The following is a 17,005-nucleotide window of genomic DNA, read 5'->3' as shown; positions in this document are numbered from 1 at the left end:
CCTAACATCTCTGCAAGCTCAGGAGGCCCAGGTTTTAGGATATTTATTAACCCCAACCAACAGGCCCCAACTGCTGAAGCACAATGCTGGCAGGCCAGCCAGAAATGAACCTATTCGTCATCATGCTGCAGGGGAAGAGATTTGACCGATCTAATCTGAGGGGGCTAATCACAACCCCAAGGCGAGTACAAGTTTGCCCACAGCAGGCTTTACCAATGGCGTGGCAGGGCTGTGCTCTGTTGGGAGGAGCAGATGCTTCTAGGACACCAGTGCCGCTCAGGAAGGAGGGGGGCCTAGGTCATTCTAGGACATGGAACAGAGCAAATCCTGAGGTCTGTGGTCCCACGCCCAGCTGGATCAATGGCAAAAGCAGGTTAGAATGGACCCTGGCTATAGGAGTGAAGCAAGAGGAGATCCCATTTTGTTGCTGGTTTAAAAAAAAAAAAAAAAAAAAAAGGACTGAATGTGTCACGGGGCAATTTTCTGTGACATGACCAGATGTACTGACGGGGCCAGCTGGGGTCACAAGGAGCATCATGGCAATAGGGAGGGACACTGGAGCCTTACTGGAGGCCGATGAGCCTCAGGAGCAAGCGAACCAGGAACGGGCCGCTCACAACACCAGCTTATGCCCCAGTTGGAGGATGGGCTCCCCGAGGGTGCTGTCACAGAGCACAAGCCGCCTGAGGCTCTGGGAGCAAGCGCAGCGTCAAACAGAAGGTAACACCAGCACAAGTACAGAACTTTAAACGAGGCAAGAGGCCCGAGGAGCTACAGGAGAGGATCACACTACCCGGGTTTACTGGGACTTGGGAGTTCTGTCGCGGCAGGACCCACGCCCGGGCAGACGCCTCGGTCCCACTCAGCTGGGCTCCAACCACAGCCCTGGCTCCGCACAGCCCTTCAGGAGCCGGGGGCAACCCTGGACACGAGGGACAACCAGGTAGCCATGTAACCCTACAAAAGAGGGCTTTGTTGCTGGGTTCTGGAGCCCTGGTGGTGAGAATGAGCCAGAGAATCCCTGCCGTGTTATCGGCCTCTGTCCGAATCCCACCAGAGTGTGGCCTGGCGAAGCTGGGGTGCCAGCATGCGAATGCCCCAGAGCCTCTACCATCGGTCATCGCCCCCCGGGCAGCTACATGGGACATGGCCTGACTTCCCCGAAACCACGGGCTGACCCATGGAGAGAACCGGCAGGCAGCCAGAGGTGCAGAGCAGATGCACACTTTGTTGTCTTTTAACATAGAAGTGACCTGAGCAATGTTTATGGAAACTGATGGGAAGGACTCACTCAAGATAGGGAAGTTGAGGGATGCCTGGGCGGCTCAGTGGTTGAGCATCTGCCTTTGGCTCAGGGTGTGATCCCAGGGTCATGGGATCGAGTCCTACTTCGGGCCCCCTGCCTGCAGCCTATTTCTCCCTCTGCCTGTGTCTCTGCCTCTCTTTCTGTGTCTCTAATAAATACATAAGATCTTAAAAAAAAAAAAAAAAGAGAGAGAGAGAGAAGTTGAAAGTAACGAGAGCCAGAGGGAGGTATACAAGCAGGGCCCCCTCTGCCTCTGAGACCTTCCCAGAAGTCTGGCCTGAGGGGAGGACAGATGGGCTGGTGCATCCCCTGTGGAGTAGGGGAAACACATCATCTGCTGAGAGCCGTGAGGGGAGATGCTGAGGGAACTTGAGGAGCTAGGATTGAAAATGCTGCCCCTGGGAATCAAGTAGAAGCAGGGTGAGGCGCAGCCGAATCCCCGGCGGGAGGTATGCTGGCAGGAGCAATTCCCTATGTCTGATTCCTGCTCTTCTGTGGGTCCGTCATCAAGAGACTCCCTTGATCTTTAACAAAGGTGGATATTTGCATTTTGAAGTCTCATTTTAAACACCAGAGTGGGTAAAACTTTAAAACAGTAGCATAGCTTTACATGAAAATGTTATTACAGTTTTATTACCTGAAAGATTGAAATACAGATGTGCTTACCGTAAAGCATTTTAAAGGCTATTGGCATTATAGCACCTCCTTTTAATACTCTGCTTAGGAGGACGAACTGTCACGCACATGCATTACATACAGTATCGATTTCTGAACAATACGTGGGAAAGACAGCATGCAGAGCCTACAGAGAGTGGTCCTCTTGGCACACAGGTCCGGCCTTCTGCATTACAAACATTCAGAACATTCTGCATGTCCATTCTGCTTCACCCATTTTGACTTCTATTTGAAAGACCAGGCCGCAGGCTACTTTCCTGGCATTTTAGCTCACACACACAGTGAGGTTGGGCAGAACAGAGAATCCCGCTCCTAAAAATGAAATCAGTAGTATGTGCACCTAGATTCCCTTGAATGACCATCTGAGGCTTGTGACTGCTGCCTTTGCACTCTCATGGGCTTCCTCCCGTTGCCTTCTCTCACACCATTCTCAGCAGCAAGGGCCATGCACCTCCAGGCTTTCACCAACATGGACTGGGGCCGTTTGCGCTTCTGAGCAAACTCGCTCCCCGCTGACCCCAGGGTTGAGTAAAAGCTGCAACATGACAAGAACTGCTAATGGCATTGTCATAATTGGTCCACCCCCCAAAAGCACAAGACACAGATAATGTCCCGTGTTACAATTACAAATAGGCCTTGTCACTAACAGGAAACACATCAGTGTGAAATTTCCTTTTGAATGCCCTACAAAACCCACATATTTTAAGTAGTCAACCAACTGACAAAGTCAACCCATTGTTGTAAAGTTTGGCTGAGGGCTTCAAATGCCTAGCAGCTCAGCTGGTCTCTCAATGCCCCAATGGCTTGGAGGTAGGACATTCTGTAATGTCAGCAGGTGGACATGCAGACTGTAAAATACACACGGGAAAACTTCGTCTTCACAATGACTTAAACAACACAAATAAATATGAAGTGTCATTAACCATATCCAATAAATTGACAAAATCCAGTATACAGCAGTAAATGGTTGATTATCAATAGCAAAGTCAAAGGATACCCCAGATACTCCTGGCGATATTGCAAACCATTGTAGCTTTCTTGGGGAACAGAGTTATGCAATATGTGACAACTATAAAAGTTTGATCCAGCAAATCTACCTTAAGAAAGAGCCCCCGAGGAGTTAGGACAAAGGTAGGAAAGGGAAGTGTGCAAAGAACAACATCTATTGAAGTTGCTCTCTATACAAAGATGATGTTTAAAACAATCCTATCAAATACGGGGCCTTAGCAAGCCATAGTATGCAGGGACACCGTGGAGTCCCGAGTGTCCATTCATAATGCTACCACGAAGAACTATGTTCCCACGTGAAATTTTAAACATGAAATAGTAAGTGAAAGTAAAGGTAAAATACAATAGAATCAATATATAACACGCAGTGAGATGAACATGTATATAAGTACACACAGATCATATCAGGAAGGGACTAAAAATGATACAAATTATTGGTGTTTAGAGATTTTTGTTGTTGATGGTGGTATTGTTACAGGAGAGTCCAAAACAAATTTTAAACTCAAAAAGCGGGGAGGGGATCAGCTATGGACAATGAGTAGCACCCGTGCAAGCGGGCAGAGGTAGCTCAACCTGGATTTCTAAATCTCAACACTACTGAGGTTTTGGGCCAGATAATTCTTTGTTGTGGAGGCTATTTGGTGCATTGCAGGGTCTCTACCAGCATTGCTGGCTCCTACCCACTAGATGCCAGCAGCACACTCCCCAAAATACCTCAAGGCATTGCCAAATACCTTGAGGTGGAGGGAAACCAAATAAACTGTATCAAGAACCACTGGGGTGAGTGATAGGCAACCACCAACTCTCCACCTGAGCTGTGGGCAGTTATGAAGCCTGGGCCGGGAGCAGAGTGTGTGCCCTTCCTACAGAAGCAGCCCCTGCTCAGAAATCCAGAATGATCATGACCATTTTGTTTAATTAGCAGCTAATTCAAAGTTAAAATGTTCTGTGGGCCAACACTGTGTGGTCCGAGCCTCCTGTCAGTGGGATACCCAGCGGTGAGCGAACTTTACCTGTACAGGGCCAGGTGGTGAACATTTTAGGCTTTGTGGGAGAAATTCTCTCTCACAACTAACTCAGGTCTGCCTTTGTGGGAGGAAAGCTGACACGGAGGATACATAAAGGATGGGCATGGCTCTTTTCCAATTAAGCTTTATTTATGGACCCTGAAATTAGAATTCTATAGAATTTTCACATGTCATTAAACATTATTTTTCCTTTTGTTTTGTTATCCAGCCTTTAAAAATATCAACATCATTTCTGGGTCATGGGCCTTAGAAAAACAAGGCCCAGCTTTAGCCCGAGGGCCAATCTGCAGACAGCAGGCAACAACTAGGGGCGTGCCAGGAGAGGGTGCCAGAAGGCCTCAGGGTGTCTGGGCAGCTGGGCACAGGCTTCCTCCACACAAGGGAGGAACAGCAGTGGGCATCCTGCGACCCACACCGAATGCCTCTCCGTTCCCAACTCCCTCTCCCCATCTGCTGTCTCTTTTCAAAACCCACCTCCCGGCCCCATAGTGTCTGTACTGGGTGTGGTTTTTGCTGCCTCCAGAAAATCCACAATGAGAGTATCACTTTTTTTTTTTTTTTTTCCCCAGCCACACAGTGGCTTTTCTGCCAATCTTTTAACATTTTCTGGCATTATTAGAAAAGCCAGTAATAAGGCACTGACATAGCTGTTTACATGATTCCCAGAGCCCCAGAAAACTTCATTGGGAATGTTATCAGTTTTTAATGACCTTACTGAAACACAAGTTTTCCTGCTTGTGTTCTGTCTCTTTGATATAACAGAGAAAATGCAGATGGCTTTTTCAGGCCAGAGTCAGCCCAGGATGCTGGGAGTGGGGACAATTTGTGACTCAATCCAAGGAAAGAAAGGCCACTGTGGCCTTGTAGCTTTTAGGCCTGTGTCCTATGAATCTGCTCTGGAGAGCAGTGTGTGGCCTGCTGAAGAAGCTTCTGGGGTTCCTGCTCCCCTTATGGCAGGAAACAATGACTCCCATGACCTATCTCAGGCCATCTAGAACACAACACAGAGCCCCAGTTTCCCTAGCCCTCAAGACAGCAAAAGTCAGTATGAAAAATGATAAAAAGGGGGAGGGGCAAGATGGCGGCAGAGCAGGGTCTCCAGGTCACCTGTCCTCAACAAATTACCTAGAAAACCATCCAATCATCCTGAAAATCTACGAATTCGGCCTGAGATTCAAAGAGAGACCAGCCGGAACGCTACAGTGAGAAGAGTTCGCGCTTCTATCAAGGTAGGAAGACGGGGAAAAAGAAATAAAGGAACAAAAGGCCTCCAAGGGGGAGGGGCCCGCGAGGAGCTGGGCTGAGGCCGGGGCGAGTGTCCCCAGGACAGGAGAGCCCCGTCCCGGAGGAGCAGGAGCTGCACCGACCTTCCCGGGCGGAAAGGGGCTCAGGGAGTTAGAGCAGGATCCCCAGAAAGGCGGGGATGCCCTCGGGCTCCCTGGGACAGTAACAGAGGAACTGCGCCCCGGAGAGTGCGCCGAGCTCCCTAAGGGCTGCAGCGCTCGGCGGGACCCGGAGCAGCTCGGAGGGGCTCGGGCGGCGGCTCCGCGGAGGGGGCTGCGGGGCTCCGGGAGCAGCTCAGAGGCGGCGGCTCGGGCGGAGGAAGAAGCTCCGCGCGGAGGGGGCGGCGCGGCTCCGGGAACAGCTCGGAGGGGCTCGGGCGGCGGCTCCGCGGAGGGGGCTGCGGGGCGGGAGCGCGAATCCAACAGCGCAGGCCCCAGAGCACAGGGCGCCGGGACACAGCCCAGGATCCGGCCTCCCCCGGGACAGGCAGAGGCCGGGAGGGCCCAGGACAGCAAGGACGCTCCTGCCTGGAGCTGAGCAGATCAGCGGCCCCGCCCCGGAGCCCCCAGGCCCTGCAGACGGAGAGCCCCGGAGTTACTGCGGGGGCTGACTCCAGGGTCCCAGAGCTGCCCCCGCCACTGTGGCTTCCTCCCGGGGCCTCACGGGGTGAACAACCCCCACTGAGCCCTGCACCAGGCAGGGGCAGAGCAGCTCCCCCAAGTGCGAACACCTGAGAATCAGCACAGCAGGCCCCTCCCCCAGAAGACCAGCGAGCGGACCAGTTCCAGGGGAAGTCGAGGGACTTAAAGTATACAGAATCGGAAGATACTCCCCCGTGTTTTTTTTTTGTTGTTGTTGTTGTTGTTGTTGTTGTTGTTTTGTTCTTTTTTTTTTCTTTCTTTCTTCTTGATTTCTGATTGCTTCCCCCACCCCACCCCTTTTTTTCTTTTTTCTCCTTTCTTTCTTTTTCTTTTTCTTCTCTTTTCCCCCCCTTTTTTTTCTCCTTTCTCTTTTTTCTTTTTCTCTTTTCTTTCCTTCTCTCTCTTTTTCTCCTTTTCCCAATACAACTTGTTTTTGGCCACTCTGCACTGAGCAAAATGACTAGAAGGAAAACCTCACCTCAAAAAAAAAGAATCAGAAACAGCCCTCTCTCCCACAGAGTTACAAAATCTGGATTACAATTCAATGTCAGAAAGCCAATTCAGAAGCACTATTTTACAGCTACTGGTGGCTCTAGAAAAAACCATAAAGGACTCAAGAGACTTCATGAGTGCAGAATTTAGATCCAATCAGGCAGAAATTAAAAATCAATTAAATGAGATGCAATCCAAGCTAGAAGTCCTAACGACGAGGGTTAACGAGGTGGAAGAACGAGTGAGTGACATAGAAGACAAGTTGATGGCAAAGAGGGAAACTGAGGAAAAAAGAGACAAGCAATTAAAAGATCATGAGGATAGATTAAGGGAAATAAATGACAGCCTGAGGAAGAAAAACCTACGTTTAATTGGGGTTCCTGAGGGCGCCGAAAGGGACAGAGGGCCAGAATATGTATTTGAACAAATCCTAGCTGAAAACTTTCCTAATCTGGGAAGGGAAACAGGCATTCAGATCCAGGAAATAGAGAGATCCCCCCCCTAAAATCAACAAAAACCGTTCAACACCTCGACATTTAATAGTTAAGCTTGCAAATTCCAAAGATAAGGAGAAGATCCTTAAAGCAGCAAGAGAAAAAAAGTCCCTGACTTTTATGGGGAGGAATATTAGGGTAACAGCAGACCTCTCCACAGAGACCTGGCAGGCCAGAAAGGGCTGGCAGGATATATTCAGGGTCCTAAATGAAAAGAACATGCAACCAAGAATACTTTATCCAGCAAGGCTTTCATTCAAAATGGAAGGAGAGATAAAGAGCTTCCAAGACAGGCAGGAACTGAAAGAATATGTAACCTCCAAACCAGCTCTGCAAGAAATTTTAAGGGGGACTCTTAAAATTCCCCTTTAAGAAGAAGTTCAGTGGAACAATCCACAAAAACAAGGACTGAATAGATATGATGACACTAAACTCATATCTATCAATAGTAACTCTGAACGTGAACGGGCTTAATGACCCCATCAAAAGGCGCAGGGTTTCAGACTGGATAAAAAAGCAGGACCCATCTATTTGCTGTCTACAAGAGACTCATTTTAGACAGAAGGACACCTACAACCTGAAAATAAAAGGTTGGAGAACCATTTACCATTCAAATGGTCCTCAAAAGAAAGCAGGGGTTGCCATCCTTATATCAGATAAATTAAAATTTACCCCAAAGACTATAGTGAGAGATGAAGAGGGACACTATCTCATACTCAAAGGATCTATCCAACAAGAGGACTTAACAATCCTCAATATATATGCCCCAAATGTGGGAGCTGCCAAATATTTAAACCAATTAATAACCAAACTCAAGAAATACCTTGATAATAATACACTTATACTTGGTGACTTCAATCTAGCTCTTTCTACCCTGGATAGGTCTTCTAAGCACAACATCTCCAAAGAAACGAGAGCTTTAAATGATACACTGGACCAGATGGATTTCACAGATATCTACAGAACTTTACATCCAAACTCAACTGAATACACATTCTTCTCAAGTGCACATGGAACTTTCTCCAGAATAGACCACATACTGGGTCACAAATCGGGTCTGAACCGATACCAAAAGATCGGGATAGTCCCTTGTATATTCTCAGACCATAATGTCTTGAAATTAGAACTTAATCACAACAAGAAGTATGGAAGGACCACAAACACGTGGAGGTTAAGGACCATCCTGCTAAAAGAAGAAAAGGTCAACCAGGAAATTAAGGAAGAATTAAAAAGATTCATGGAAACTAATGAGAATGAAGATACAACCGTTCAAAATCCTTGGGATGCAGCAAAAGCAGTCCTGAGGGGGAAATACATCGCAATACAAGCATCCATTCAAAAACTGGAAAGATCTCAAATTCAAAAGCTCACCTTACACATAAAGGAACTAGAGAAAAAGCAACAAATAGACCCCACCCCCAGCAGAAGAAGAGAGTTAATTAAAATTCGAGCAGAACTCAATGATATCGAGACCAAAAGAACTGTGGAACAGATCAACAGAACCAGGAGTTGGTTCTTTGAAAGAATTAATAAGATAGATAAACCATTAGCCAACCTTATTAAAAAGAAGAGAGAGAAGACTCAAATTAATAAAATCATGAATGAGAAAGGAGAGATCACTACCAACACCAAGGAAATACAAACGATTTTAAAAACATATTATGAACAGCTGTACGCCAATAAATTAGGTAATCTAGAAGAAATGGACGCATTCCTGGAAAGCCACAAACTACCAAAACTGGAGCAGGAAGAAATAGAAAACCTGAACAGGCCAATAACCAGGGAGGAAATTGAAGCAGTCATCAAAAACCTCCCAAGACACAAGAGTCCAGGGCCAGATGGCTTCCCAGGGGAATTCTATCAAACGTTTAAAGAAGAAATCATACCTATTCTACTAAAGCTGTTTGGAAAGATAGAAAGAGATGGAGTACTTCCAAATTCGTTCTACGAGGCCAGCATCACCTTAATTCCGAAACCAGACAAAGACCCCACCAAAAAGGAGAATTACAGACCAATATCCCTGATGAACATGGATGCAAAAATTCTCAACAAGATACTAGCCAATAGGATCCAACAACACATTAAGAAAATTATTCACCATGACCAAGTAGGATTTATCCCTGGGACACAAGGCTGGTTCAACACTCGTAAAACCATCAATGTGATTCATCATATCAGCAAGAGAAAAACCAAGAACCATATGATACTCTCATTAGATGCAGAGAAAGCATTTGACAAAATACAGCATCCATTCCTGATCAAAACCCTTCAGAGTGTTGGGATAGAGGGAACTTTCCTCGACATCTTAAAAGCCATTTACGAAAAGCCCACAGCAAATATCATTCTCAATGGGGAAGCACTGGGAGCCTTTCCCCTAAGATCAGGAACAAGACAGGGATGTCCACTCTCACCACTGCTGTTCAACATCGTTCTGGAAGTCCTCGCCTCAGCAATCAGACAACAAAAAGACATTAAAGGCATTCAAATTGGCAAAGAAGAAGTCAAACTCTCCCTCTTCGCCGATGACATGATACTCTACATAGAAAACCCAAAAGCCTCCACCCCAAGATTGCTAGAACTCATACAGCAGTTTGGTAGCGTGGCAGGATACAAAATCAATGCCCAGAAATCAATGGCATTTCTATACACTAACAATGAGACTGAAGAAAGAGAAATTAAGGAGTCAATCCCATTTACAATTGCACCCAAAAGCATAAGATACCTAGGAATAAACCTAACCAAAGAGGTAAAAGATCTATACCCTAAAAACTATAGAACACTTCTGAAAGAAATTGAGGAAGACACAAAGAGATGGAAAAATATTCCATGCTCATGGATTGGCAGAATTAATATTGTAAAAATGTCAATGTTACCCAGGGCAATTTACACATTTAATGCAATCCCTATCAAAATACCATGGACTTTCTTCAGAGAGTTAGAACAAATTATTTTAAGATTTGTGTGGAATCAGAAAAGACCCTGAATAGCCAGGGGAATTTTAAAAAAGAAAACCATAGCTGGGGGCATCACAATGCCAGATTTCAGGTTGTACTACAAAGCTGTGGTCATCAAGACAGTGTGGTACTGGCACAAAAACAGACACATAGATCAATGGAACAGAATAGAGAACCCAGAAGTGGACCCTGAAATGTACGGTCATCTAATATTCGATAAAGGAGGAAAGACTATCCATTGGAAGAAAGACAGTCTCTTCAATAAATGGTGCTGGGAAAATTGGACATCCACATGCAGAAGAATGAAACTGGACCACTCTCTTTCCCCATACACAAAGATAAACTCAAAATGGATGAGAGATCTAAATGTGAGACAAGATTCCATCAAAATCCTAGAGGAGAACACAGGCAACACCCTTTTTGAACTTGGCCACAGTAACTTCTTGCAAGATACATCCACAAAGGCAAAAGAAACAAAAGCAAAAATGAACTATTGGGACTTCATCAAGATAAGAAGCCTTTGCACAGCAAAGGATACAGTCAACAAAACTAAAAGACAACCTACAGAATGGGAGAAGATATTTGCAAATGACATATCAGATAAAGGGCTAGTTTCCAAAATCTATAAAGAACTTAGTAAACTCAACACCAAAGAAACAAACAATCCAATCATGAAATGGGCAAAAGACATGAAGAGAAATCTCACAGAGGAAGACATGGACATGGCCAACATGCACATGAGAAAATGCTCTGCATCACTGGCCATCAGGGAAATACAAATCAAAACCACAATGAGATACCACCTCACACCAGTGAGAATGGGGAAAATTAACAAGGCAGGAAACAACAAATGTTGGAGAGGATGCGGAGAAAAGGGAACCCTCTTACACTTTGGTGGGAATGTGAACTGGTGCAGCCACTCTGGAAAACTGTGTGGAGGTTCCTCAAAGAGTTAAAAATAGACCTGCCCTACGACCCAGCAATTGCACTGTTGGGGATTTACCCCAAAGATTCAGATGCAATGAAACGTCGGGACACCTGCACCCCGATGTTTCTATCAGCAATGTCCACAATAGCCAAACTGTGGAAGGAGCCTAGGTGTCCATCGAAAGATGAATGGATAAAGAAGATGTGGTTTATGTATACAATGGAATATTACTCAGCAATTAGAAACGACAAATACCCACCATTTGCTTCAACGTGGATGGAACTGGAGGGTATTATGCTGAGTGAAATAAGTCAATCGGAGAAGGACAAACAGTGTATGTTCTCATTCATTTGGGGAATATGAATAATAGTGAAAGGGAATATAAAGGAAGGGAAAAGAAATGTTGGGAAATATCAGGAAGGGAGACAGAACATAAAGACTCCTAACTCGGGGAAACGAACTAGGGGTGGTGGAAGGGGAGGAGGGCGGGTGTTGGAGGGGAATGGGTGATGGGCACTGAGGTGGACACTTGACGGGATGAGCACTGGGTGTTTTTCTGTATGTTGGTAAATTGAACACCAATAAAATTAATTAAAAAAAAAAGAAAAAAGAAAAATGATAAAAAGAGGCTAGTGGAAAAGGAAGAAAAAAAGAGAAGATAGAAGAAAGAAAAAACTGAATTTAAATAAAATGCATTTTTAAAAAAGAAAGAAAAAAGAGTAACTGTTAAAAATATGAACAGCTCCTGGGAGAGACAGGAAAGCCAAAGACAGGATGCAAGAAGGGAGGGAGGCATGAAGCAGAGGAAGGACCAGGAGCGTGACATATGCCAACTGTCCACCAGAAGACACTTCAGGCTTTAATGAATGATTAAGGGAGGAAGAGCAGAGGGGAATGTCTTCGTCTCTGAGACCCACTCACAGGAGCCATCTGGGGCCTCTCCTTTCTCCTTAGACATCTCATTCTTGAGTTTTAGGTTAAAAAACTTCATCCAGGGGCATCTCCCTTTAGTTCAGGTCATAATCCCAGGGTCCTGGGATCAAGCCCCGCATTGGGCTCCCTGCTCAGCAGAGAGCCTGCTTCTCCCTCTCCCTCTGCTGCTCCCCCTGCTTGTGCTCACTTGCTCTAATAAATATTAAAAGTCTTTGAAAAAAAAAACACTGGGTATTGTACTGTATATTGGCAAACTGAATTTAAACAAACATTAAAAAAAAAATCTCATCTAGGTGTGAAACAGACAAGATTAGGGGAACTCATTCCAGGCACTCCCCTCCTCCTCCACTTTGCCCCTACAAAATTTGTGAAGATCTCTCAGTGGGAGTGGGCAGATGGCCACGGGAAAGAGGACAGTTGTGGGATACAAGGCCAACGTCTCCCTATAAGTGCACAAGTCCAAAGGCACAGGTGGAAAGGTCTCCATCTGAAACTCTGGAGGGCAGGGGCCCATAAAAGTGCCTGAGTCACCACAGATAGGGTGGGAAGATAGCAGAGAGAGCCTACCACAGCTGGATCTGGGGTATCCCTTTTGTTTGGCTCCGTTCTACTCCCAGTACAAAGGGGCAGGTTCCCCAGTGCCCTGCCCCAGGCCTCCCTCACTCTTTGCCTTCTCAGCAGCCACTGTTCAGTACACTAGGCGTGAAGAGTTCCAGGTGGAGGGCAGCGCAGTGTGTGGAAGGGTGCTGCGGACACTGGAGATTTCATGAGGAGAAAACTCATGGAGAACAGCACCATCTGCTTGTGCCCAGGGTAAGGATGCAGCAATTGGCTGAGGAAAGCAGCAGGTGACCCAACAGGTGGGGGCATAGGCGCATCCCCAGACCAGAGTTAGGCAGACACCAAACGGGAGAGAAAACCCTACGGTCCCAGTGAATAACCCTGTGGCACTCACAATCAGCCCCAGGTTGGACAGGGGAGTCAAAATCCTGAATGTGACTGAGTTCAAACCCAAAACCACTCAAAAAATCACCAAATTGGGCCAGAAATTAATTTCAGTTATAATTCCAGTATCCTGGAAAGTAAAGTGATATTTTTGCACATCTGAACTGGTGGCTTGTGAAGTGCATGCCTGCTACCTAAGTACTGACTTCTTATGCTCTCTTATAAAAAAAAAATACCGTCAGCCTTTCTGGCCAGTAAATGCCAGATTCACAGCCCCTTGGCTGCTCGCTTGTTGCCTGGCCTCCCCCGATCTCACCAGGCTCTTGCCACCTCCCTGAACCACCAGATGAATCAAAGCCCACACTAGGAAGTCATCTGGCACCACTGGGGTCAAGACGCCATGTCTTGACAACTGATTCCTGCCTGCTCTTAGCACTTGGCCTAAATGCTCCCTTGACTATCATAAGTTCTGTGTTCAGCCAAGGCAAAGGAAAGAGGAGTCCTGGTGACGGAGCAGCAAAATTTTAGCACCATGTTTCCACACCCTACTCAGGTCGTTCCGGGAAGAGGCCCTGAAGGTTGTGCTCAGGAAGCATTCCCAGCCTCGAGCCAGTGTGAGGGCCCAGAGTCGCTGTCTAAAAACAGGCAGTGTTTGGTGCCTTCCTACTCCCAGGCTTGGGTGCTATATAAAGTGGCAGCAAAGGCCTCCAGGAATTGTTTCCAGGGCTGGGCAATGTTAAGATTGGGGTGGACCTTCTGGCCCAGCCTAGAGTCTACTCCCCAGTGCCCTGCTGAGACCTCCCCACATTCCTTGATTAACCAGCAGCCAATGTGCTGTGAGCTACTGGCAAGAATCCTGAGTGGAGGTACTGCTGCAGAACACTTGAGATGTTATGAGGTTAATAAGAAACCTCCGGCAGGCACACCATCAGGAAGGCCACTCCATTTCCCCTACCTCTATATTGAGGGACAAACAAAATCTCAAAAGTGAGATTTCAGTGCTGCCTTGGAGGTGGAGGCCAGAGCTCAGGGGAGATCAAGGTATAAGGAGAGACTCTCACTTCCTACCAGACCTCTGTCCTCTTACAACCGGGAAAGTGTGCTGGAACTCTGAGGAGTAGCTCCAGCAAAAGCTGTGACAATGACCTCATTCCTAGGGAAGGCCAGATATATCCATCTTAGAAGCCCCATTGTTCCTTAAAGTCAGTTTCAGAGGCCTCAGGGTGAAATTGAAAAAAATAAATAAACTGCTTTTTCCTGGGCAACGTGCTCAGACATATCATCACCCCTTCTCAGGCAAGTCACATGTCTGTGCCAACCAAGCTCAAGAAGCCCCTTGGGGGTATGTGAGAGTTTCTCTAACACAAGCAAGGGTGGGGAGACAGCCAAGGAAGCTCTCTGGCAAGTCATGATACATTCTCTCTGCAAGAGTCACCCACACTGAGACCCAGAGAGATTCAAGCCACAGCAACGCTAAACTTCTCTTTAGGCTTGGTCTTGAAGTTTTTCAGACGTGACAAATTCTCTGCTTGTCACTGAATTTTTCAAGTATGGATTTGGTTCTCCTTCCTCACAGAGATGGTCCGGCCCTAAACTCTGAACAGAAGAGAAAAGTTGCTCTTTGGTTTCTGAGCAGGTCCCCTCTGGTATTCTAGAACACAGCTGCTGGGGTTTTCTCTGTGGAATCTCGGTTGAAATGGGAGGACGATAAAGGCAATATGGAGAAGTCACATGCTTATTCTTTTCCTCTTTCAAAATGTTTTCCTGACTCTTTCCAAGTTCCTCTGTGGAAACCTCTTCCAAAAAATTCTCAAAGTTCACCACCAACTTGTCAATAAAGTCAGTGGGGGCAGAGTATGGTTTTAGAACCTGATCTTCTTCCATGTTCACAGGGTCATCAGACTCCTTCAGATTTAGCTTATCCTGAAAAAAGAAAGGGACACCCCCTATCATCATTTGGGAATACACATGAAGTATTCTAAAGTTCATTAGGTTAGGGATTACCAATGTCTAACCTCTTGACCAGCTCCCCCTACATTCCTTCTAGAGACCAGAAGTGACGGCCAATCACCTCCATATGCCCTTCCATAGGAGCCTGGCAAGACTGGCCCATCTCCTGAGAAACAGCATATGATATTCAAACAACTTTTTTCTTCTAGAGAGCTCAAGGATATTTTCTACACAATCATAAGCTCACAAAACTCTAGTTGAGATGGGAGCATCAAAATTAGAATTCTTACAGATGAAAAACTATAATCATGAAGACAAGTGACCTTACCCAACATCACCAGAAAATCAAAAGTGGGCAAGGGCAGTGTCTTTGTCATCTTTGTGTCCCCAGAGCCTAGCTCAATGCTTGGCATTCAGTGAGTGATTAATAAGTGCTTGCTATGGAATTCAGCCCTATATTATACAAAAAAGCATTTTAAACATCAGACAATATTACCTATAAATTCACTTACTCTCTTCACAACTTTTAATAAGTAGCAAATAGAGTAACACAGAGATGATAAAGGAAAGAAGAAAACAAATAACAAATATTAAAATGTCCATGTTTAGAAAATATTTCTGAGTTGAAACAAGGGCTAATACTAAAAATTCCTGCATCAAGAAGTACTAGAAACAGGGGCACCTGAATGGCTCAGTGGTTGAGCGTCTGCCTTCAGCTCAGGTCATGATCCCAGGGTCCTGGGATTTAGTCCATACCAGGCTCCCAGAGGAAGCCTACTTCTCCCTTTGCCTATGTCTCTGCCTCTCTCTCTCTCTCTCTGTCTCTCAGGAATAAATAAATGAAATTTTTTTAAAAATAAAAGAAATACTAGAAACAGTCTTTCAATAATTAAATTAATGGCTATATTTGAAAGGGCTTATTTTTACTAAGAAATTATACCTTAAAAATTCCAAAACAGTTTTCAATTTAAAAACTTATAAGAAAGGAAGTTTTCTACTTATGGATAACTCACTAAAAAACCCGATTGCCAGTTAAAATCTGGCTGTAACTCCTCCAAACTGGGAAAAACAACTGGAGGCAGCCTTGTGAGCCTTTGGACAGCTTTATATGTCAACATCCCCTAACAGTTTCTGGTGGTCTCTAGATTAGCTTGCTCTTGACTGCTTTTTAAATAGCCTAGAATCTTATAGCCAGGCTTTCTTTTGCTCCCCAGTTAGGCAGTCAGGTCCTTCAGGGTAGGGCCAGTGTCCTTCAGTGCCATCCCCAGTAGACCAGCTCCATCCCCAGCACACACTAGGTCCTCTGAGCCTAGTGAAGTCCTTTCTGCTGGTCCAAGAGGACTAAGGCCAAAGTGGATTCAGGAAGGCTGGTTCCACCTGTCATGCCAGCCATACCCTGGAACTTTTAAACCTCAAGTTCTGTTTATGTGAACACTGTACAAATCTCAGCCCTGGACTGACTCCTCCCCACCTCCATCGCCCTTCCTTGTCTTCTGCAACCAGCCTGCTCAATGATTTCCTTAACAAGAACAGATGCATTTACCTTGAAATCATCTCCACGCCATGTGGCTATACTGCTTTCAGCAGGGTTGGGGACATCAGGCCAGCATAGGTGCTTCAATTTGCTAATAAGAAATGAGATTTTAAAATATGAAGCGAATTCAAGAAGTATGTTACTTACACTGCCTGGCTATGCTAGAAGAGGGAAGCTTTGCTCCGGGGAATTGTATGGCTCCCTGTTAAACAATGGCAGGCTTCTGACCTCCTGACAGAAACTGAGAACACATAGTCTGGGGAGTGAAACTGCAAGTCATCAATGGGATGTGATGGAAAGACACCTTTTCTACCTTCCCCTGCCCCTGCATTTCTACCACTGGTCCTGATGCTGGAAATCACACCATCACAGAACCATGTCTTTGAGATGTATTCTCCAGGAAGAGTACCACTCGAAGCCTGATACAATACCCACACTTTACTGCAGTGATTCTCAAAGTATGGCTTCAACCAGCAGCAGCATCACCTGGGAGTTTGTCAGACATAGAAAATGTACAAGAGTTTGGCTGGTCACTTGGTTTCTACCTATAGTTGGGAAATGAGGTTGACATTCATTTAACTATAACCAAGCACAGCTGCGTGGCAGAGTACGCCCAGAACTATGCAGTTCTGGAGAGAGAGGTCTACTGGGGAGGAAGCCCTTGACCAGCAGGATAGCATGAGGCTCTCTGGGGAGAGAAAGCACAAGACTCTGAAGATGAGCTTCCTTTTCCATAGTGGCCAGGGCAGGCAGGACAAATGTCCTTGCAGCCAGGCCTCCAACACTGCACCACGAGCAAGGAGCAAGTCTATGCTGGGCATAGTACTGGCCAG

The 17,005-nt window shown here is 46.0% G+C and overlaps 1 protein-coding gene across 1 annotated transcript in view; it reads right to left on the bottom strand.

Annotated features, from left to right (window-relative positions):
- Positions 1-11,642: 11,642 nt before the first annotated feature.
- IL31RA (interleukin 31 receptor A) overlaps positions 11,643-17,005 on the bottom strand; it is an 81,829-nt gene continuing 76,466 nt past the window's right edge. Inside the window, exons 14-15 of the mRNA XM_025983470.2 lie at positions 16,182-16,263; positions 11,643-14,611 (exon numbers count right to left, since the gene is read on the bottom strand). Coding sequence (XP_025839255.2) covers positions 14,174-14,611; positions 16,182-16,263 — 520 coding nt within the window. The 3' untranslated portion in view covers positions 11,643-14,173. The remainder of the gene's footprint in view (positions 14,612-16,181; positions 16,264-17,005) is intronic.

The sequence above is a fragment of the Vulpes vulpes genome, chromosome 2, assembly GCF_048418805.1.
Source record: "Vulpes vulpes isolate BD-2025 chromosome 2, VulVul3, whole genome shotgun sequence".
Taxonomy (NCBI): domain Eukaryota; kingdom Metazoa; phylum Chordata; class Mammalia; order Carnivora; family Canidae; genus Vulpes; species Vulpes vulpes.
The sequence above is the reverse complement of the archived record's forward strand: the minus strand, read 5'-3'. Positions and strand labels throughout refer to the sequence as shown.